Here is a 23,679-nt window from a genome sequence, read left to right on the forward strand (position 1 = left end):
CAACTACAAAGCTCACCATCTCTATTATGAATCTAATCTTAGAACTGTACTCATATCTGTATGTATACTGATCTTTTAACCAATACTCACTTTTCTTTTTTAATAAATTTTAGCTTAGTTAATAAAAATTGGCTGTAAGTATATATTTCGGTAAGATCTGAAATATTCATTAACCTGGGAAGTAATGTGTCCAATTCTTTGGGATTGGTAGAACCTTCTTATACAATGAATAAGATGTTCAGTAATCCTAGTCATATTTGACTTGGGTGTCTGGTTGGAGGCCTAAGGCTGGGTTACTTTAAGGGAACTATGTTGTTGGCTTCTGGGTAACCAAAGAGGTATTCTAGAAGTGGTTTTGTGCTCATTTAGAAAATCTAAGTATTGGAATATCCACCAGCTTTGGGGATTGTCTGCCCCATTCTTTGCAGTTCACCCTCATTGAGTGACCTCAGTTGACTCCCCAGGACTCCGGTCACACCCTCCTGGAAGTGGTGAAATACTGGTTTTGTCAGGATCCTCTGTGGGCTAGTCGCTCCTTTCTTGGGGGGCGGAGTGGGGGGGCTGGGAAGGAATTTTTCCCTCACTGCCAGATTGGCCAAGGCAAAGTTGGAGTTTTATGCCTTCCCCACAGTGGATTCTGGGGGCCTTAATGAGGTGAACATGAAATTGAAATTAGGCTATGATGTTGCAACCCATGGTGGATATTCAGAGCAGGTACACCATAGGGAAGGCACAGAGTGATCAGATAAAATGGACTGGTAAAGGATTTAAAGGCAGTATTCTTTAAAGGAGCAGAAACAGGGAGGAGGGGGCTGAGGGTTACCATGACTGGTATTTCAGGGGACCAATCCCCCTGAACCCTCATTTGAGTTGGGAGGGGAGAGATTGTGAGGCCACAGCAGCAGGTTGGCTTGGGGCCAGGGCTCAGGGAAGCCCCCGGGTATATATTTAAATTATGGAATTACCTGCAACTTATTTGCTGGGTACACTCAGACATTTAAAAATAAAGTTGGGACCTAATTAAAACCACATCCAATCTCTCCTGTCCTTCAGGCATAGCCAGACAGACAATGGAGTTCAGATGATGTCCTAAGATTAGGAAATAAAACCTGAACAGAGGCAGCAAGTTTTACATTTCTTAAAGGCCATCACTCGATTTTTACATCAAGACAGCAACACTATGAATAAGGCCAGTTTCTAGTGGCACTTTTATCTCTCCCTTATTTTTTTTTCTCCTTACATCTTCCTATCAGTACCTTAATACTGGGCAGATATTTTTGACTTAGCTTCCAACACCCATGAGATAAAGCTTCTTGTCTTCATTTCCTTCTAATCTTTCCTTCATTTCCATCCCTCACTCTTTTTGATTCGAGATTCTCAATCTCAGTACAAAAATATTCTACTGTTTAATTCATTAATCTTTCCATAGTGAGGCTCTTACCAAATCTTTTTACTAGACTCTAAAATCTTTAGTCTATGGTGCTGGCATCTCTCACTTTAACGACAAGTCACCTTCCAAAATAGGCTTTAAGGGGCTTCCACAGGTTACTACATCTTGCTACTGCTTGGCTGAGACTGAGCTACGCTGTTCCACCTTGTTTTATTAGTTGAAGCTCACCTGCATCACACCAGTAATTGTACTGCTCTTTGTTTTTTGTTTTGCACTACCATTACAATAATAAAAAGTGTCCACAAGCAGATGATCTGCTGGTTTTGAGACTGCTTTAACAGCATCCTTCACTGCAAGATGTGCAATATGGGAAACACAAGGCAGAAAGTACACAGACAAGTGTTGGAAATAGAGGTGCTGGCACACACCCTGGCTTGAAGTGGTTTCCATTATATACAATGTTTACTGTTTGGTTCAGTGGCTCTCATCACCCCCACTATAAGAATTGTTCTAGCACCCCTATACATGGAACTTGACTGCTGTTTTATCCAACTTTAAAACAGTGTTTTTTTTCCTATCATGAAAAGGTCAGAAGATTACAAATGCTGACTTATTTTTTTGCCAAGCCATTTCAGAATATGGATTACCAATTGCATTTGAAGATCATTTAAAAAAAAACAAAACCCATAACACACAACCACCACTCATCAACCTGGTGTTTCCCAATTCAAACATTGCAAAAGAATTTCCCAGTGGGTGAACAAAAGCCACTACAATAATAAAAGCACTTTCCAGCCACCATTCCGAATCAGTTGGGGAAAACAAGCCCGAACACTTTAATCGTAAATGACAGTAATGATGTTTGCAATGACAAAGAGGTTTGCATTAAACAAGGTACTCTTCATCAGACTCTTAAAGTTGTGAAAACAGACCTCTTGGCCATGGAAATATCTAACATAGTAAATGCAGAAAACCTGTTAAGTGCAATAAATTCTGGTTTTTTGCTAACCACCACATTCCATGGGAGAATGTTACTGGTTTCTCTTCTGACTATGCCAATGTCATGATAGGAAAAAACTCTGTTTTAAGTCAGATAAAACAGCAGTGGTAATTTTTTCATATAACTTAACAGATAATATTCTTCAGGCATTGGGACTGCTACACCTGCCTAAATAACTGGATTATGATGAAGACACAATTCTTAATCTACTGACATGATTTCCATCTGCAATGAAATCTGAGGGTGAAAAACAAACAATTGTGTATGAGTGGAACCAGTATCAGGTAGGTTCTGAACTGCCTGATTTTCAGCCAGAGGTCACAAAACTGAATGAATGGAAGGGGCGGGGAGCAAGTCCTGGATCTTAACAAAATGGGGACACAAGAAAAGTGGTATCCAACTCTTTCGAAATTGATTGCTACGCTTCTGATTCTTCCTTATGATCAGGCTAGCATGGAGTGTGTTTTCTCCCTAACGCAGAGAAACCACCATTTTTTATCTAGAATGTGGAGCAAAGTCTTATCTATTTTACCTGTAACAAAAACAAATGTTCTGGCCTGCTATGAACTGAAACCTTCCCTACAACTACCGGAAATTGCTAAACACACAGCACTCCAGCAGATGTCGTCATCCCAATTGCTGTCATCGTAACCTTAAACTGAGAAGCATAGCAACATAGTGATGATAACAGGTAGGATTTTTTTCAAGTTTTCAAGGCATTTTCAGATGCAGTAATATTGTTTTTGTAACGAGCTCTGACCTGTTAGAAATTAAATAAGCACCTAATGAGGTTTATAAGATGTGTGTGTGTGTGTGTGTGTGTGTGCGCGCGCGCACCCACCCACATACACACACAGGACCCTCGCTAGAACACGTGCCTATATAGCGCAAATTTGCATATAACACGGCCATGAATCCCAAATTTAATTACTTTAATTGGAATTCATTTTACACGCGGTCCCCATGTTAACCCGGTACCAAGCATGGATCCCAAATCCTGCGTCCTAGCGAGGGTCCGGTGTATATTTATGATTTATATACCAAATCTCTTGATTTTTAAGACAGTGAGGTTGGTAACACTGCATAATGGGTTAAAATGGGGAAAGGATTTGTTTTCCATTATAAGTTTGTTATGAAGATATTGTCCTTTGTAAGAAATGTAACAGGAGTAAAATATAATGTAAAATTAAACAAAAAAACAAAAAGATATCATGCATAAAACAGAATATTTCAGGGAAATCAGGCAATATATAACACCCAACTCAACAGCTTCACAAGGCTTAGCAGTAGACTTTAATATACCACAGTTTATAAATACACTTAATCTGACATTCTCTCCTTCACATGATAGAAGAGCATGAAAATGTGTAAATCAGAACACATGCATGAGCTGTACGGAATCCAAAGACAGTATTTAGACAGGACTCTACTACAGGTAGCATTCCATGACCTGCTGACTTCAGAGTGAGTTTGGTTACATACTCTGACTGGTTAACTAGTGCTCCCTGTTAACTGGGTTTGTTAGAAAAAGAGGAGACAATGTGGGGAGAGGATGTTTAAGTTAATTTGTGCAGCTCTCTAATTCTTTAAAACACTCTTTTTCTCGCCCAAAGCTATAATTAGACCTGGACAGAATACACAGCCACAAACCTAGGAAACTGAACATCTATTTCAGGTTCAAAAAGGTAAAGAGCTGCATTTCAAATGATTTTTCAAAGTAAATTACTGCAAAGGGGGGCACTGGACAGGATTTACACAGGGATATTACATCGTTAAGATAGCTATTTAAACACAAACTAGACATACTTTATCAATAAATGTTGAAGTACATGAATAGCTATGTCACAACACTATAGTTAACCTTTAAATCCTCTGTTGGCTGAAAGTTCTTGAAAGTCAATCAATAAAAATGAAGGGTTTCTGTAGATCTCATAACAGCGTTAGAGAAGTGCTGTGATGTGTATCAATGTTTGCAACTACACGGTTTTTCCTTTCCTAAAGCCAGTAACACAAAACTCAAACTGGACTATTTTAATGCGAGTACATTACACATTTGTAAACATATTCACACATTTCAGAACACTACACACAATTATGCTGTAAATATCTTTTTTTCCCCATGGAACAATTTCACTATAACAGTGACCTGAATTGCATCTTGGACACTGCAATCATTAAAGACAATGTGGGAGTCTCATTCTACCTCAATGAAGTTTACTTTAGAGTTCAGTACAGGTAAAGATAATTGAACAAAACAAAATGGCTAAAACTAGTACTGGTACAAGAAATCCAGTTTGATTACCAACTGCCGTATAAAAATCTGCTACAGAATTTATTAGACACTAGCATCCACACTGTCGAAGTGTTTTACTCACTTAAATAAATGTACCATAATATTTAAAACCCTTACAATAGAGGTTTTATCAGAGGCTGATTGGCCAAGGCCAGGATGCTATGCTACAGATACAGGCCACAGTGGACATGAATCCTCCCAAATATCCTCCCTTCAGATCCTCAACCAGCCTCTTTTCTAGGGTAGACACAGCCTTTTCTCACTATCTGGTAAGTGGGCTGTATTTTTAATAAAGAGAGAATTCAAATTTGTTCCCAGCTAGGCAAAAATATAGGCCACTTGTTAGACAGGTCAGGATTCTTTCAGCACTCCAAGCACTCACAGGCCATCCATCTCAGGTTCAAAAACAAACACACACCTTTTTAAAAACAGAAAGAACCTACTGCCACAGTACAAGCTAGAGATTACTCATACCTACTATGATGAATTGGAGTTATGTCTGTAAACTTATAAATTCGGATAATATTGTGAAGGTGTTGTCGAGCTGTCTGGAGTGGCTCACGACTGTGATTGCCAACCTCAGGGCAGATAGTCAAGAAGCAGGGCACAAACCCCAAATCGGTTGTGAGTTCTATACTTAGAGCTCACCAAGTAACAAGTGTTAACTCAAGCACTATAGCTGCCTAACCATGGAGTCATAACGTTGGGTGCTCCAGTCTATCTTGCCATGGCAAGCTTGCTTTTGTGATAGGTGGTCCCTTATACCAAAAAAAAAGAAAAAAAGAAGAGTTCAGGTTACTCCCAGTCCGAAAGGGCAGTCACTTACCCCATGTCAATTTCACCTTAGACCTCACACTAAAGACAACACTTGTAGCCAATCCTATAATAGAGTTATTTACAAGGTTGAAGCAGATAAACATTAACTCATTTATGTGTATCAGTCTTAGGTTTCAAACAGTAATAGAAACTGCTGTAATATGCAAGCTCTATTTGTTCTTTAGGGCTAATCTAAGCTAAGCAGCTTGGGGATCCCTTGCTTATGCTAAGAAACATTATCCTCTCCAAATTTCAAGAAGCATATGGATACAGATCCTTCAGATCAGGGATTTTTATTCCCTTTCCCCAGTGTTCAAACTGTGATGGAATAAGAGGTTGTGTCCATTCCCTCTTCATGGATGCGTGGGGAGCAATCAACAAAGTCTGATGTTCCGTAATGATTTGTGCAGTGTCTGTGGGCCTTCTGTTTTGGGCAGGAGATGACACCTCCAGCAGTAAACTAGCATTTCACACTTGTTAATGCTTCTCTGACTGTGGGGGTTTCCAGTTTCCTAGCAACCACTTTTATAGTTACAAAGCAAATACTTACATATTACCTTATAATACAATACAGATAGTACAAGTGAGATTAATGTATGCAGCAACTCACAAGGATTTCATAAAATGCAAATAGTAAAAAATACTCTATAAATCTAATACCCATTTTAACAATAGCAACACACAGGTGAGCCACACTGGTTTCCAGCTATGCATTTGTCAGTGTTCAGTGAGGCCTAGGGCCCTTGGCATGAGCTAGCACCTGGTCTGCCAGTGTCAGTTGTTTTATGAAAAACACCTGAGTCATGAGTGCTATATTTATATATATATATATATATATATATATATATATACACACACACACACACACACATCCCGTTGCTGACAGGCCCTGTAGCTGTAGCTGGTATGCAGCAGACAGATACAATGTTCACTGATTTACTAGGTAAACACATTAGAAAACCTTCACACTTCCATGATGATCTAGAATTTGGTGGATGAGGCACATATTTTAGGAGTTCTGTCCTTTTAATATTTAAAATCTAATTATGATGTTTTGTTGGTGTATTGGTCAAGATATATGCTTTTCTTTTCATAAGCTTATTGCTAGCCCTACTAGAAGAGTAGTTTTGTTGATGACAGTAAGTTACTTTAAAGAAATTTACCAATACCGTTTTTCTTTTTCAAGATGGACTATGGAAGTGGGTGGGGAGAAGGAAATCTAAGACATTGACAAAAAAGGACAGCAGCTGTTTTGCCTAAATAACCAGTGCAGGAGAGAAACAATGCACTATTAGGTACAATTAGTGAGGTTTATAAATCAGAACATAACACAACAAAAAGAATAAAATGCAGTTGGAAAGGCAAGATAATCATATGGCTAGGTTATTTCTAATTCACACATTTCTGTAACATCCGCATGCCACGTAATGGGACATTATTTCCTATCTGTTTGTACAAAACAGGATTCTATCATCAATTATACCTGTTCAAGAACTTCTCTGTAAGTGATAGCCTGTTTAGTGTTTGTCACAGGACTATCATAGATAACAGCAATCTTGTCTGCATGTCCACTCTCAACATGACGATCTACAGCATTATAACAAATATTCAGCTCTCCATCCACAAACCTGAAAGAGAAAAAGTACAATGTTAGATAACGGTCTTTCCAAAGTAACTAGACTAATTTCTGGGGAGAAGAGATAACATTCAGTCAGATAACTGATGAAACATTGTCTTCAAATCAGAAGGCCCCTGCTTCTGAAGTTCTGATTACTTCTATTGCCAACTTATGTTGGTATAACTATGTTTCTCAGGGGTGTGGAAAATCCACACCACGAGCAACATAGTTATACCAACCTAACCCCCAGTGTTGACAGCATGTGTTGGTGGGAGGTCGTCTCCCATCGAAATAGCTTCCGCCGCTCAGGGAACAGGAGTATCTACGCTGACGGGAGCTCTCCTGTTGGCGTAGGTAGCATCTTCTCCAGGCGCTACAGCAGCAGCTCTGTAAGTGTAGACAAGCCCCAAGTCAAAAAGGATTTGCTCAAAAATGGGTAAATAAGCCTATTCACTGTACTTTAACTGCATAAAGACCAGAAATCTGCAAAATGAGAGTTATGATCTCTTCAATAGCCAGATATTTACAGAGAACTGTTGATTAAAAACAGTTTCACAGACTTGGAATTTGTTTTTGTTGTAATTTTATATAGAGATTATTCAAATCTAGTATAATGCTGAAATACAAAACTATACAAAAGTGTGTATTCAAAAAGGACACTTAAGTTGAAAAATAGACAATATAAAAAAAAAGTGTACTTCAAAAGAGGAGCTTTGAATTTCAGTCCTATTCCCCTGCCTGCCATCTCCCCAGCCATGGTCCCCTTTGTGGGACTTGGCTTGTATATCCCTCTCCCAATCTGTGCATATACCCCAATACAAGAGTGAAAGACGAACAGCTAAACCGAGCAGAAGGAAAGCATTTATGAACCCTGTGATCCCAGGAGGATGCTCTAAACAGTACCAGGGTGAAACTGCCCCATAGGAAGAGAGAGGCTTAAAGTGGCATACTTTTACCACAACACCCTTGGCTGGGTACTGCACTGGACACAACTCAAACTCAACAATTAGGTCCATTTTGAGCAAGGGGCGGGGGGGGACAAGTAAATAAATAAATAAATAAAATAAAATAAAGATTAGGGTCCCTTTTTTCATCTCAATAAAGAGACTGATTTAAATATTTGCATGTATGTAGCATCTTTCATCACAGGTTCACAACTATTAAACCTAATCTGGTTGGTAATGACCTGGAGTTACCACCTAAGGGCTGTTCAGTTCCCTACCTGAAACAAGTTTGATTTTAATTTTGTTCCTTATGCATTCCACAGAAAAGCAGCATCAGAATTGGCACCCTATTCTATTCCTGGCAAATTCAATAAGGAAAAAAGGACAGAGTGGGTATAGAGACTGAAATACCATTTCTAGGGGTAAAGGGTTCCTCCAAATTAGCATAAATGTTGTTACCAGAGTAATGTCAGGTAGTCTGTGAATAATGGACTTCTGTCTCCAGATTTATCAGACCAACAGCTTTCACACATATAAACTAACCCCTCCTTAGTCCTAAACGAGTCTGCCTTTCCATCTGCAAGACAAGCCATCTAGTTTTTAGGACTGCAGATGTTCTTAACCCAATTCTAATGTATCATCTTACAATAAGGGTACATTTTTAAACACAATATTAAATGAGAGTTAAAGCTAAAGCTAAAATAAACAAAAATATGTTTGTACCCTTTTTTAAAAGGCTGTTTTTTCTGATGTGATTATATTACAAGAGATTGAATCCAGACTTGGAGCTCCAACTTCCCAGCTCTCAACTGATGTTTAACCTGACTGTTGACAACTTTCCTTGTTGCTTTTGATAAGAGTTTAAGTTATACCAAACAGCTGAGAGCAAAGCAAACAAGATACTTTCACTTTCTGCTCCTTTTGCATCAGCACAATGATACAGTGTATGGATTTTAAACCCTGAAGAAATGTTTACTTACAAATAATGTTAGTTCATTTTTTAAAATTTCACAAAAAAATTTCTAATTAAAGTTGTGGAAAGCCTTTTATTTAAAAATTTTAAAACCCTTTGTTTTAGAACTAGCCAGCTTCTATTCAAATTTATCTACTTTAATACATTTACTTCTTAAAAAAATGTATATATTATATACATCTGTTCTGATTCTTGACGAGTTCAGCACAAACTTAAGCTATGTCTACACTACAGACCTTACAGTGGCATACCTGTATCGCTGCAACTGCACCACTCCTATGGAATCCCTGTCATTCCCTCCCCTGGAAGCCTATTCCAGTGCTTAACTATCCTTTTAGTTAGAAAGTTTCTTCCTAATATCTAACCTATATCTCCCTTGCTGCAAATTAAGCTGATTACTTCTTGTACTACCTTCAGTAGACCTGGAGAACAAATTTATCACTGTCCTCTTTATAACAGCCCTTAATATATTTAAAGACTCTCATCAGATATCCCCAGAATCTTTTTTCCCTGAAGATTAAAAATGCCTGGTTTGGTTTTGTTTTGTAAACCTTGCCACATAGGTCAGATTCTCTAAACCTTTTATCATTTTTGTTGCTCTCCTCTAGACTCTCTCTAGTTTGTCCACATCTTTCTTAAAGTGTGGCTCCCCATATCCCACAGTATTCCAGCTAAGGCCTCAGCAGTGCTAAGTAGAGCAGGTCATGTGTAGTTAGGAACAATTGCTCTGAAGTTTTCAAGCAAGCATCTTCCTCATCCTCCAACATATCCTTTGATGTCCCATGTAGTTACTGCTAGATTCTTTTTTGGCAATTGCCACTACACCATATTTTTTCTCCCTATCTTTTCCCACAATAGTGAAAAAATCAAGTGTTCTTCCGAGTTTCTTAAAAGTTGTTTAAGAGAAGCCGTACTTCATGATTAGGGTTCCGTGTTGGTCATGGAAGTCGCGCAAGTCACAGATTCCATGATCTCTACGACTTCTGCAGAGGCCAGTGTGGCTGACGCCAGGGCCAGCTGCACCAGCCGCTGCTGGAGCTGCCCCAAGCAGCTGGCCCTGGGGACCACTTGAGCAGTGGCCCATGTGGCTGGCCCTGAGGACCGCCCGAGCAGCGGTGACTAAATGGTAGCCTTAGTCATGGTGTACAATTATTACTAATTTTAGAAACTCATGACCCTATGAATCATTCATGCATCAAGATCTAAAATTCTCACCAACTAATGTAACAATAGTATTATTCAACATGATTTAATACCCAGCTCAGGAGTTGACCACTTGTATATATAAAATTTTAAAAATAATAAAAAGAAGCTCCAATAAAGAGCAGTTTCTCTTGGGGCAACTAACTCTTTTAGAGCATATGAACAACTAATAACTCAAATTAAAAGCTATGTCTGAACTGTTGTATTTCCTCTTGCACTGAAATGTCTGTAAGCTTTATGTAAGAGGTTTTTTTGGCATCATTAAACTTAGGTGTTATTCACTCATTTAATGTTTTTGGCTTCTGTCATAAATATAAAGGGAAGGGTAATCACCTTTCTGTATACAGAACTATAAAATCCCTCCTGGCCAGAGGCAAAACCCTTTCACCTGTAAAGCGTTAAGAAGCTAGGATAACCTCGCTGGCACCTGACCAAAGTGACCAATGAGGAGACAAGTTACTTTCAAAGCTGGAAGTGAGGAGGAAAACAAAGGGTCTGTCTGTCTGTCTGTGTGATGCTTTTGCTGGGACCAGGTCACGAATGCTCTTCAGAACTTCTGTTAAGTTAGTAAGTAATCTAGCTAGAAATGTGTTCGATTTCCTTTTGTTTAAATGGCTGGTAAATAAGCTGTGCTGAATGGAATGTATATTCCTGTTCTTGTGTCTTTTTGTAACTTAAGGTTTTGCCTAGAGGGAGTCTCTATGTTTTGAATCTGATTACCCTGTAAGGTATTTACCATATTGATTTTACAGAGGCGATTCTTTTACCTTTTCTTTAATTAAAATTCTTCTTTTAAGATCCTGATTGCTTTTTCATTGTTCTTAAGATCCCAGGGTTTGGGTCTGTGTTCACCTATGCAAATTGGGGAGGATTTTTATCAAGCCTTCCCCAGGAAAGGGGGTGTAGGGCTTAGACGTCTCCAAGCGAGCTCTTTCCCTGTTCTTTGTTTAACACGCTTGGTAGTGGCAGCATACAGTTCAAGGACAAGGCAAAGTTTGTACCTTGGAGGAAGTTTTTAACCTAAGCTGGTAAGAATAAGCTTAGGGGGTCTTTCATGCAGGTCCCCACATCTGTACCCTAGAGTTCAGAGTGGGGAAGGAACCTTGACAGCTTCTGTGAAAGCTTTCTGAAAGAAATACTTCCCAATCTGGTCTTCTGTTTTTGCTAGGTTATGAAAACTTCTTTAAATTTTAAACTAATGATGCCCTTCTTCTCAAGTAGGTTCACTGTGATCATTTCAAAAAAACCTTTACGCTTGATGAAACAAAAAAGAAAAAAAAGAAAAAAATTTTATTTCGTGCAAGTCTAAATTCCATTTTCTAAATAAAATATTGAAGAGAAGGTAATGGTTTCCCATCCATAAGTCCATTACACTAAGCAGCTCTTCTGTGAGAAAAGAGCAAGTCCCATTAGACTTTTCACTTTATCAGACAGAGGCTGCTGTCAGCATCTGAGAGAGATAAGGACTGACTTTGCTTGCTCTCAGTAATTTTCAGTACATCAAATCAGAGTATCTTCAGACTTCTAGAGAAGCTGACCCACTTATCAAGCTCCAGAGGCTATTTCATTCAAAACTTCCAGAATGAAAACCTCACTGAATGCTGATTTGTTACCATTCACGATGATTCTTTCATCCTTTGCATGATGGTATATTAAGCTTTTTAAATGGCTAATTGTTGTGTATTTGGTTGTTGTGGTAATAGCACCTTGTTGTTGCTATGGCAACTGAGTTACATTATTAGGGGCTAGCCCAGCCAGTTTTGGCTGGTTTGATTAGTTCAATGTGTGAAAATAAATGGCTGCTTTCATGGCTCACAGCTCTCTGTGTCTCAAGTGATTTTCTTTCTAAAACTGCTGCCCCCAAGGATGCAACAAAGTGGCGACGAGGATGGGATCCCTGTGGTGCCCCAGCAACAGAAGGAAGTAGAAGTCAAGGTAAAAGAAAAAGAAAAAACCTACCAAAACCTTTTAGCTTTTGGAAGGGGGTGAGAACTGGTTTGTTTGCACTGACTGTAAAACCTGAAACTAAAACCATGGCTACACTTACAGGGCCACTGGAATCTTTTGAGGAGAATATAGTGCAATGGCATGTGTATACTGAGCGTTTTGAGCTTTTTGTTATTGCAAATGACATTACAGACGAGAAGAAGGTGCCAATATTCTTAAGTGTTGTGGGGGCTAAAACCTACTCCCTGCTACGCAGCTTACTACACCCTGTTAAGCCCGAGACCAAATCTTACAGTGACATTGTGGAAATCCTGGGGTCCCACTTTTCCCAAAAAACACTCGTAATTGCTGAAACATATAGGTTCCACAAAAGAGACCAAAAAGAAGATGAAACAGTTGTACAATTTGTGGCAATTTTAAAAAGGCTACGAGAACACTGAATTTAAGGAGATACTAAATGATGCCCTGCGTGACAGGTTAGCGTGCGGCCTGTACAGTGAAGCTATATGGAAGCACCTATTGACAGAGGCTCAGCTTACGTTACAGAAAGCTGTTGATATTGCAGTCTCCATGGAACCGGCTACAAAGGAGGCCCAATACATCAGTGCATCCCCTAGGGAGCATAAAGTGTCACAAGAACCTACCCACAAAACTGTGCAGAGTCAGGAATATTACAGTTGTGGTAAGCCGGGTCACCAGGCATCAGAATGCTGGTGTAAGGACCTGGTGTGTTGACACTGTGGCAAAAACAGACACATTGAGTGTGCCTGTAAACAAAAGAAAGAGAGACCTGTGGTCTGGCCGACTAAAATGGGGAGCCTGCCCTAGAGCAGGCTCAGGATGACCAAGGTGACACCTCATCGCAAGAAGAAGTGCCACTGGACTTTTTGTCTTTGGCCGTGGGCTCACATGAATACTGGGTAACCCCGTTGGTGGATGGCAAACCTATACGCGTGGAACTGGACACCGGTGCAGCCATCTCGCTGGTCTCAGAGACTGTGTATAAAGAAAAGCTACAGCATCTTCCACTTAAGACAACAAAACCTGTTCTGAAGACGTACACAGGAGAAGCTGTGCCCATGTTGGGCACTACTGATGTTAAAGTGGAGCTCAATGGACAGGCTGCTAAATTGCCACTGTTCGTGGTGAGAGGTAATTACCCAGCCTTAATGGATAGGTCTTGGCTTGGGAAGATTCAGCTGAACTGCGCAGAAGTGCACTGAATGACTAAAGAAGAAACCAGTCTGACCGCTATACTAAGGAAACATGCTGCTGTTTTTGGAGAGGATGTGGGAAGTATGAAGGGAATCACTGACATTGAACATTAAACCTGACAGTCAACCAAAATATCTGAAAGCCCGAACTGTGCCATATGCCATCAGCCCAAAAGTTGAAGCAGACCTGGAGCGTCTGGTCACCAATGGAGTCCTAATACCAGTTACCCATAGCCCATGGGCCACTCCTATCGTTCCAGCAGGAAAGAAAGATGGCTCCCTCCGGATTTGGGGTGATTTTAAAGTCACTGTCAACATGGTGTTGTATGCAGAACAATACCCACTTCCCCGCATCGATGACCTCTTCGTGGGCCTGGCTGGGGGACAAAAGTTCAGTAAGATTGATCTGAGTCAAGCGTATTTACAGATGCACATCCATGAAAAGTCCCAAGAGTTGTTAACCATTGTGACTCATAAGGGGCTTTATCGATACTGTCGCCTATCCTTTGGAAGGACATCTGCTCCGGCCCTGTTCCAGAGGGCTATGGACCAGATTTTGTGTGGCTTGCCAGGAATTCAGTGCTATCTGGACGACATCCTGGTCACTGGAAGGATTGAAGAGAATAACTTAAAGAATTTAGAGGCTACCCTACAAAGACTGGAAGAGTATGGCCTACGAGTCCGCAAAGACAAGTGTGAATTCTTCCAGCCCTCTGTTGAATATTTGGGACACATCATTGATGCTGTGGGTCTTCATAAGGCCCCTGAAAAAAAGTTAAGGCTATTGTGGAGGCTCCTCCACCTCGAAATGTTAGCCACCTGCGCTCATTTCTAGGACTACTGAACTATTATGGAAAGTTCATCTCAGTTAGCCACACTGCTAAAACCACTTCACGAACTTCTTGGGCAGAACAAGACCTGGAAGTGTTCTGAAGCCTGTAATGTTGCATTTAACAAAACTAAGGATGCACGGCTAAATTCTGAAGTTCTAACGCACTTTGATCCATCCTTACCCCTACAGTTGACCTGCGATGCGAGTGGGAGCAGTTGTGTCACACATTATGCCTTCGGGAGAAGAGAGACCTATTGCTTTTGCTTCAGGCACTCTAAGCAAAGCAGAAACTATGCCCAAATCGAACGTGAGGCATTGGGAATCGTTTTTGGAATTCGGAAGTTTCATCAGTACCTGTTTGGGTGGAAGTTTACTCTTCTTACAGACCATCAACCTCTGACGTCAATTTTTGGACCATACACAGGTATTCCCCTATTAACTGCTAATTGTATGCAACGTTGGGCATTGTTACTTTCAGCGCACACATATGAAATCAGATATCAGAAATCCATTCTGCATGGCAATGCAGATGGTCTCGCAAGGTTGCCTTTGCCAGTCAAACATCAAGATACTTCCCAAAAGGAAATCTTCTAATTTGAACACAGAGAATACACCCATCACTGCTATTCAGATAAAGAAGACAACTCGCATTGACCCAGTATTGTCCCAAGTTATGGACCTGGTGATGCAAAAAATCTCGACGAACCTCTCCAGTCTCACCCGACCTGGTTACCTACATGTCCAGGAGGACGGAGTTATCAATCCAATCTGATTGTTTGTTGTGGGGGAGACGTCATTATCCCACCACCACTGAGATCACAGATGTTAGAACAGCTACATTCTGGTCACTGTGGAATAGTGCGCATGAAGGAAATTGCGCGAAGCTATTTTTCATGGCCTGGATTGGACAGTGCTATTGAAAAGAAGGCAAGAGCTTGTATGTCATGTCAGGAATGCACCCCAGTGGGTGCCCCTACACCCATGGGACTGGCCTGAAAGCTCCCAGACTGCTACGCTGGGCATCACAAAATGGGGAAGAGATGGCCAGCCCTCTGTGGAGATAGAGGTGGTTAGGGACTATTTAGAAAAGCTGGACGTGCACAAGTCCATGGGGCCAGACGAGTTGCATCCGAGAGTGCTGAAGGAATTGGCGGCTGTGATTGCAGAGCCATTGGCCATTATCTTTGAAAACTCGTGGCGAACCGGGGAAGTCCCGGATGACTGGAAAAAGGCTAATGTAGTGCCAATCTTTAAAAAAGGGAAGAAGGAGGATCCTGGGAACTACAGGCCAGTCAGCCTCACTTCAGTCCCTGGAAAAATCATGGAGCAGGTCCTCAAAGAATCAATCCTGAAGCACTTGCATGAGAGGAAAGTGATCAGGAACAGCCAGCATGGATTCACCAAGGGAAGGTCATGCCTGACTAATCTAATCGCCTTTTATGATGAGATTACTGGTTCTGTGGATGAAGGGAAAGCAGTGGATGTATTGTTTCTTGACTTTAGCAAAGCTTTTGACACGGTCTCCCACAGTATTCTTGTCAGCAAGTTAAGGAAGTATGGGCTGGATGAATGCACTACAAGGTGGGTAGAAAGCTGGCTAGATTGTCGGGCTCAACGGGTAGTGATCAATGGCTCCATATCTAGTTGGCAGCCGGTATCAAGTGGAGTACCCCAAGGGTCGGTCCTGGGGCCGGTTTTGTTCAATATCTTCATAAATGATCTGGAGGATGGTGTGGATTGCACTCTCAGCAAATTTGCGGATGATACTAAACTGGGAGGAGTGGTAGATACGCTGGAGGGGAGGGATAGGATACAGAAAGACCTAGACAAATTGGAAGATTGGGCCAAAAGAAATCTGATGAGGTTCAATAAGGATAAGTGCAGGGTCCTGCACTTAGGACGGAAGAACCCAATGCACAGCTACAGACTAGGGACCGAATGGCTAGGCAGCAGTTCTGCGGAAAAGGACCTAGGGGTGACAGTGGACGAGAAGCTGGATATGAGTCAGCAGTGTGCCCTTGTTGCCAAGAAGGCCAATGGCATTTTGGGATGTATAGGTAGGGGCATAGCGAGCAGATCGAGGGACGTGATCGTTCCCCTCTATTCGACATTGGTGAGGCCTCATCTGGAGTACTGTGTCCAGTTTTGGGCCCCACACTTCAAGAAGGATGTGGATAAATTGGAGAGAGTCCAGCGAAGGGCAACAAAAATGATTAGGGGACTGGAACACATGAGTTATGAGGAGAGGCTGAGGGAGCTGGGATTGTTTAGTCTGTGGAAGAGAAGAATGAGGGGGGATTTGATAGCTGCTTTCAACTATCTGAAAGGGGGTTCCAAAGAGGATGGCTCTAGACTGTTCTCAATGGTAGCAGATGACAGAACGAGGAGTAATGGTCTCAAGTTGCAGTGGGGGAGGTTTAGATTGGATATTAGGAAAAACTTTTTCACTAAGAGGGTAGTGAAACACTGGAATGCGTTACCTAGGGAGGTGGTAGAATCTCCTTCCTTAGAGGTTTTTAAGGTCAGGCTTGACAAAGCCCTGGCTGGGATGATTTAACTGGGAATTGGTCCTGCTTTGAGCAGGGGGTTGGACTAGATGACCTTCTGGGGTCCCTTCCAACCCTGATATTCTATGATTAAAACACATGGCAATGTATTCACGTTGACTTCGCTGGCCCCCTTGAAGGGAGCATGTTCTTGGTGGTGGTAGATGCCCATTCTAAATGGCCAGAAGTCTCTATAATGCAGTCCACTACTGCAGAGAGTACTATCTAAAAAACTACAGGAACTCTTTAGTTGTTTCGGTCTGCCAGAACAACTTGCGAGCGACAACAGACCGCAGTTAATCTCTCAGGAGTTTCAAAATTTTATGAAGGCAAATGGGATACAACACATCACTTCAGCACCATATCATCCATCCACCAATGGATTAGCTGAAAGATTTGTGCAGACAATGAAACAAGTTTTGAAATCAGCAAGGGGACAACACTCCATTCAAAAGCATCTGGACACCTTCTTACTTTCCTACAGAAACACACCTCATGCTACGACCAAGGCATCCCCAGCCTTTCCAATGATGGGACGACAGCTGCGCACTTGCTTTGATCTGCTGAAACCTTCTGAACCCAGACAAATTGTGCAATGTCAGCAGCAATATCAAGTCAGCAGACGTGCATCCAGAGCAAAAGACCGAACCTTTAGCTCGGGACAGCTAGTTTTGGCTCGGAATTATACTTCTGGAGCTAAATGGGTCACTGCCACAATCATCGCACGAACAGGACCTGTTTTTTTGCAGAGAATCTCACTTGGTGGCGACACGTAGATCAGCTGTTGCCAGTTCATGCCAGTCCTCAGGACACATCTTCAGTCAATTTGTCTGACTTCACCTCTTCTGGCAAGACACCGAATCAAGAATCACCTGTTCCTGACTGTTCTCCTCCATTACTGCCAGCAGCTGAGATAACCCCTTCCCCGGAACAAGCTGATACCACCTCCTCACCCGTTCACGCTACGAACCCTGAGCCCATTGTTAGGCCTGCGCCCAAGGTACTTTCAGGTGCAACACCACCCAAAGTTCGCCATAATCCACCTAGAGACAGAAGACCTCCTCAATGGCTGGATCTTTAGCTAGGGCGAACCCACGGTTATGGGGCAAAATAATCCCCAGGGTTTAGCCGGGAATGGAGGCAGTCTACCCTCCTTCTCTAGTTTAGTGTTTGTTTTATTTAGGGAATGTTCTTATTAAGGGGGGAGGAATATGTTGTGTATCTTGTTGTTGCTATGGCAACTCAGTTACATTATTAGGGGATAGCCCAGCCAATTTTGGCTGGTTTGGTTAGTTCAGTGTGTGAAAATAAATGGCTGCTTTCATGGCTCTCAGGACTCTGTCTCAAGTGATTTCTTCCTAAAACTGCTGCCCCCCAGGATACAGCACTAATGACTGCCTTTCACTGCATCAGCAAGAAAGTTAATGGTTGCTGCAAGTAAGTTTAAAAAAAAAAATTGTTTACCAGTAGCCTATCTCAGAAATATTCTGCAATTCTAGTATCTTTTAGGAAGAGGAGGTTACTTACATGTAACTGGAGGTTCTTCAAGAAGTGTGGTCCTATCTGTATTAGTCACTCCCCCAAAGAGTTCCTGTTAGGATATAGATATTCAGGCCTGTCTGTAAAGGCTTATACTCTAAGAATTTAGGTGTATTCTTATCACTTGGCTAATTATAGAGGTATAAAAGAAAGAATCAAAATCACTATCTGCTGGTGTAAGGGCCTTCTCTTACTGTGACAGTCTGAGGCCCTGTTCTTAGGCTAAGGCCTTTGGCTAAGCAGCAGAGGCAGCCATGAGCTGGGAAGCGAACAGTCACATCCCAAACTAGTCACATTGAAATAAGGTGCTATTGGGCTGTTAGGCACTATCAGGACAGGATTGTATTCCTATCACCTCCAGAGAAAGGGAAGTGCCTAGAAAATGTAAAAGGAAACTTCGTTTGATAGCATCCTGTCTGGCAAGAACTCACTTATCAATAGCTGGGATGTGAAATCCTCAATTCTGTATTGTCTTGTCATTATAGTTCCCACTTTGCTATTGTTTGTCTGTATTATCTCTGTCTGGTTCTGTGATTGTTCCTGTCTGCTGTATAATTAATTTTGCTGGGTGTAAACTAATTAAGGTGGTGGGATATAATTGGTTACATAATCATGTTACAATATGTTAGGATTGGTTAGTTAAATTTCAGGAAAATGATTGGTTAAGGTATAATTAAGCAGAACTCAAGTTTTACTATATAATCTGTAGTCAGTGAGGAAGTGAGTGGGTGTGGGTGGGTGGGAGGGAGATGGGAACAGGGAATGGGGGTAAGAAAATTGGAATCATGTTTGGCTAAGGGTAGGAATGGGAACAGGGACACAGGTGTAAGGCTCTGTGGTGTCAGAGCTGGGAAGGAGGATACTAAGGAAGGAAACTGGAATCATGCTTGCTGGAAGTTCACCCCAATAAACATCGAATTGTTTGCACCTTTGGACTTCGGGTATTGTTGCTCTCTGTTCATACGAGAAGGACCAGGGAAGTAAGTGGGTGAAGGAATAAGCCCCCTAACAGTTCCCTTCTACCTCTGCTCTTGATCATGGTGGACAACCCCACCATCTTACCAGATCTGACACTCTGACCCATAACCTGAGCATCACCTTTGACTCAGCCCTTTCTCTAGATCCTTGCATCCAGGCTGTCATAAATATAAAGGGAAGGGTACCCACCTTTCTGTATACCGTACTATAAAATCCCTCCTGGCCAGAGGCAACATCTGTTACCTGAAAAGGGTTAAGAAGCTCAGCTAACCTGGCTGGCACGTGACCCAAAGAACCAATAAGGGGACAGGATACTTTCAAATCTTGGGGGAAGGAAGGCTTTTGTTTTGTGCTCTTTGTTTACGTGATTGTTCTCTCTGGGGACTGAGAGAGGCCAATCAGAAATCCATCTTCTCCAACCCATCCTAATCCAAGTCTCCAATATTGCAACCAATATAGATAATCCAGGCAAGGCAGATTCGTTTATCTTTTGTTTTATGTGAATTTTCCCTGTGTTAAGAGGGAGGTTTATTCCTGTTTTCTGTAACTTTAAGGTTTTGCCCAGAGGGGGATCCTCTGTGTTTTGAATCTGAACACCCTGTATTTTCCATCCTGATTTTACAGAGATGATTTTTACCCCTCTCTCTTTTAATAACATCCTTCTTTTAAGAACCTGACGGATTTTTCCATGGTTCCAAGATCCAGGGGTTTGGGTCTTTGATGATTTTGTAACCAATTGGTTAGGATATTATTCTCAAGCCTCCCCAGAAAAAGAGGTGTGTACGGCTTGGGGGGGGATATTTGGTGGGGGAAGACGTCTCCACATGGTCTCTTTCCCTGTTCTTTGTTTAAAACGCTTGGTGGGGGCAGCATACTGTTCAATGACAAGGCAAAGTTTGTACCTTGGGGAAGTTTTAACCTAAGCTGGTAAGAATAAGGTTAGGGGGTCTTTCATGTGGGTCCCGACATCTGTACCCTAGAGTTCAGAGTGGGGAAGGAACCCTGACACAGGCTATGTCTGTCTAAGTTTTGCCAAATTCTCTCTGCATAATATCCATCCACAAAGCTAAAACTCCTGCCATTTCGCATGTCGATTATTGCAACATCTTTTGTTTACCTTATAAGACAAATACAATCTTGCCACACTCTTATCCATTCAGAATGCTGCTGCACAGATCCATTGCTTTGATCACATTATTCCTCTTTGTAGCCCTCCATTGTCCCCCTCCCCCCCCCCCACTTCTTTATCAGATCAAATACAAGCTACTTGTCTTCACTTTCAAAGGCCTTTCACTGCCTATCATCTCCCTATCATCACTACTGAAATGTTGACTCCTGCTTTTGATCTACCAATGGCACCAGCCTCCATTGCTTACTTGTTAAATTTTCAAACAAGCACTTCTCTGCTTTCTCCCATGCTACCCCTCATGGAAGAGTGCCCCATAAACATCTTCAAAGCTACCTCATGTAAACAATCTACTAGGGATAAATGTTTTTAAATAAGCAGGCCTGGATAACTTACACCTAAGAGTCCTAAAACAGATAGCTAAGGAGATCTGTCATACACTGATATTAATTTTTAATAAATCTTGGAATACGGGGGAAGTTTCAGAAGACTGAAAGAATACTAATGTCATGCCAGTGTTAAAAAAGAGCAAGTAGAACGGGGTGGGCAAACTTTTTGGCTCGAGGGCCACATTGGGGTGCGAAACTGTAGGGAGGACTGGGTAGGGAAGGCTGTGCCCCCCAAACAGCCTGGCCCCCGCCCCCTATCTGACCCATCCCACTGACTGCCCCCCTCAGAATATCTCACCCCCATCCACCACCCCCCTGTTCCCTGACTGCCCTAACCCCATCAACCTGCCCCCCCTCCCGAACCTCTGCCCTATCCAACTGTCCCCTGATTGCCCCCCGGGACCCCTTGCCCCATATCCAGCCCTCCGGCTCCAGCCCCCTTACCATGCCGCTCAGAGCAGCATGTCTGGAGCCGTGCCGCCCGGCTGGAGCCAGATGCGCTGCCCTGCATGAGCGCACAGCCGCGCCTCCCAGAGCGCGGGAATCTTTTCTGGGAATCTTTTGTTTAACATCCTCCTTAGTTATTTTATTACAGTGGAGAGATGCAGAACAAATAATGCTTATATTGTCACGACAAATTATTGTATTACAGCTAAATTAGTGGAAATGATTTAGAACTCTGACAGATCACATGCTTGATCATAATTTTTAAACTAAAGTCTCTAAACAGTGAGTTTAATTGAAGTTCCCTTATGAAAGCCAAAAAAAGACATTGGGCATAGACTTACTAAACACACAGCTGGGACACTGCTCCAGTGGTTTTTTGATGTATATTGTACTCAGTTTTTCTAGGGGAAAGCAATGGAAATGCTTGTTCTAATATCCTGCCCCCACAGTACCAAAAAAAGGATGTTCAATAGTGAAGCCATCTTTAGAAAGGCATTGAATATAACAAATTATCTTGCAATTTACTTTAACTGACTGATATCAATTATGTTGCTGCATTAATCTATGGCCAAAATATAAAACTTTTGGTCAAAAGTCACCATAATAAAATAGGTCTTCTTTCCAGAGTACAAACTTTTCACAAACTGCATATCAATTTAGCAGACTAATGTATTCTCTTTTAGAACATATAATAATAATAAATAAATGTAACAAGATTTTAATGTATCTAAAATCTCTTGCAGTAATTGGATTTTAGTTTAGTGTAAGTAGCATGCACTCTCTCAGTGAACGGTGCGATGTTTTACCTGTAATCTCATGTTATATACATCCTCTGCCATAAACTGTATAGCAAACATTTATTCTTTACACTGTGATCTACTTTTGCTGTGATGCTACAGAAACAGCCAACAGAACACACATCGATTCGGCTTCCTTATCCATATTTTAATACTGATGAAACGTGCCCATTTTCCCACTTAAAAGGGTCCATATCCTCTAGTCAAAACAGAGACATTTGTTATGGCAGGTATACCAGGCATGCTCCTGGTGAAGATCCAGGAAAGAAGAACACCAGTGAACACCAGAACTCAAAGAAGATGTGCACCAGTGACCCTATTAAAGGCTGAGGGCATGTTCTCCCTCCAACACACCTGACCCGCCTTATGCATTAGAGGCATTCTCTTCTCCTCCCCACCACCACACACAAGTCAACCCCTGTCCCTTACTATAGGCTAGAGACACTGCTTCTCCCACACTCAATCCCCATGAAAGGTTTGGGACATTCCCTGCTCCTCCTCCTCTCCACACACCCGACCCTCTCTTGCGTCCCTCCAGCCCCCCGCTGCAGGCTGGGAGGGACACTGGGCTTCCTCCCGCTGTCTCTAGCCCTTCTCTGCTCGACCGCCGCCCTGTCACCCACTGCTCCGAGGGCGCCCCCGGAGGCGGGGTGTCGCTCACCAGGAGGCGACCAGCGGGTTGCTCCTGTCCACGATTTTCACCCAGGGCTTGTGCCACTGGATGCGCCCGGCGGCTTCTCCCCACAACTTCTCGGGCTCCGCCACGGCAGCCCTGAACGCTTGCTCGTACGCGCCCTCGGGGGGGGCCTGGCCGGCGCAGAAGCAGCGCCGGGCGGCGGGAGCGCTCGCTGCGCCGCGCGGGGCTGCCCCGCTCAGCCAGCCCTTGCCCCAGACCCGGCTGCAGGCGAGGAGCCGTATCGCCCTGCGCTGGAGGTCCATGGTGGTGCCGCTCAGCTGACCGGTCCCGTCCCGTGCGGCTGGGGAGCGGCTCCCTCTAGCCCGACTGAAGGGCCACGTGGAAGCCGCTCGAAAAAGCCGAGCTGGATCCCCTGCCTGCTGCAGGCGCCGCTCTCTGCTGCGGAGCGCTTCCCGGGCAACAGGTCTGCAGGCGCTAAAGTGCCGAGTCCAGCCCGGGCTTTGCGCCTGCCGCTTGGCCGCCCTTGTTGATGGCTGGGGGCCAGGGGAGTTCGATTGCACAAGCTTGACCGCCCCGATTTCGGCCACGGTCCCTGCGCCGCGCAGCTCGGGGTGTGGGCCAGGCAAAACAGACTTTCCTGCTTATACGGCAGTGGTAATAGAGCCCTACGCGGCTACACATTTGTATCCGCGCAGCCGGGGTGCTAACTGTTGGCACAGCTCCTCTTAAGACGCCCTTACCCATAGCACCTGAAGGCATTTGACATAGATTCGAGCAGCCAACGCGTCCCTCAAAGCAGGGAGCATGCATCCAATGCGTGCAACCCCTTTTACCTCCAACACCTAAGGCCCACAGGGGAGGCTCCACCCAGCACAACCAACAGCCTGGGCTTCCAAAGCCTGGGGTTAGCCAGACCTGCCAACTTTGTGAGAACACAAGGCAGAGGAATACACCAATCTACATCTGCACCAATGTACCTCTCCCCGCCGC

The 23,679-nt window shown here is 42.9% G+C and overlaps 1 protein-coding gene across 4 annotated transcripts in view; it reads right to left on the reverse strand.

The window, feature by feature from the left end:
* ACSS3 (acyl-CoA synthetase short chain family member 3) overlaps positions 1–23,188 on the reverse strand; it is a 124,861-nt gene extending 101,673 nt beyond the window's left edge. For 3 of the 4 annotated variants that reach the window (XM_075124318.1, XM_075124317.1, XM_075124319.1), the window contains exons 1-2: positions 22,714–23,188; positions 6,983–7,127 (exon numbers count right to left, since the gene is read on the reverse strand). In XM_075124318.1, coding sequence (XP_074980419.1) covers positions 6,983–7,127; positions 22,714–22,991 — 423 coding nt within the window. In that variant the 5' untranslated portion in view covers positions 22,992–23,188. The remainder of the gene's footprint in view (positions 1–6,982; positions 7,128–22,713) is intronic. The other variant, XM_048835687.2, reaches the window with a different exon arrangement.
* Positions 23,189–23,679: the final 491 nt, after the last annotated feature.

The sequence above is a fragment of the Caretta caretta genome, chromosome 1 (assembly GCF_965140235.1).
Source record: "Caretta caretta isolate rCarCar2 chromosome 1, rCarCar1.hap1, whole genome shotgun sequence".
In the NCBI taxonomy this organism is placed as follows: domain Eukaryota; kingdom Metazoa; phylum Chordata; order Testudines; family Cheloniidae; genus Caretta; species Caretta caretta.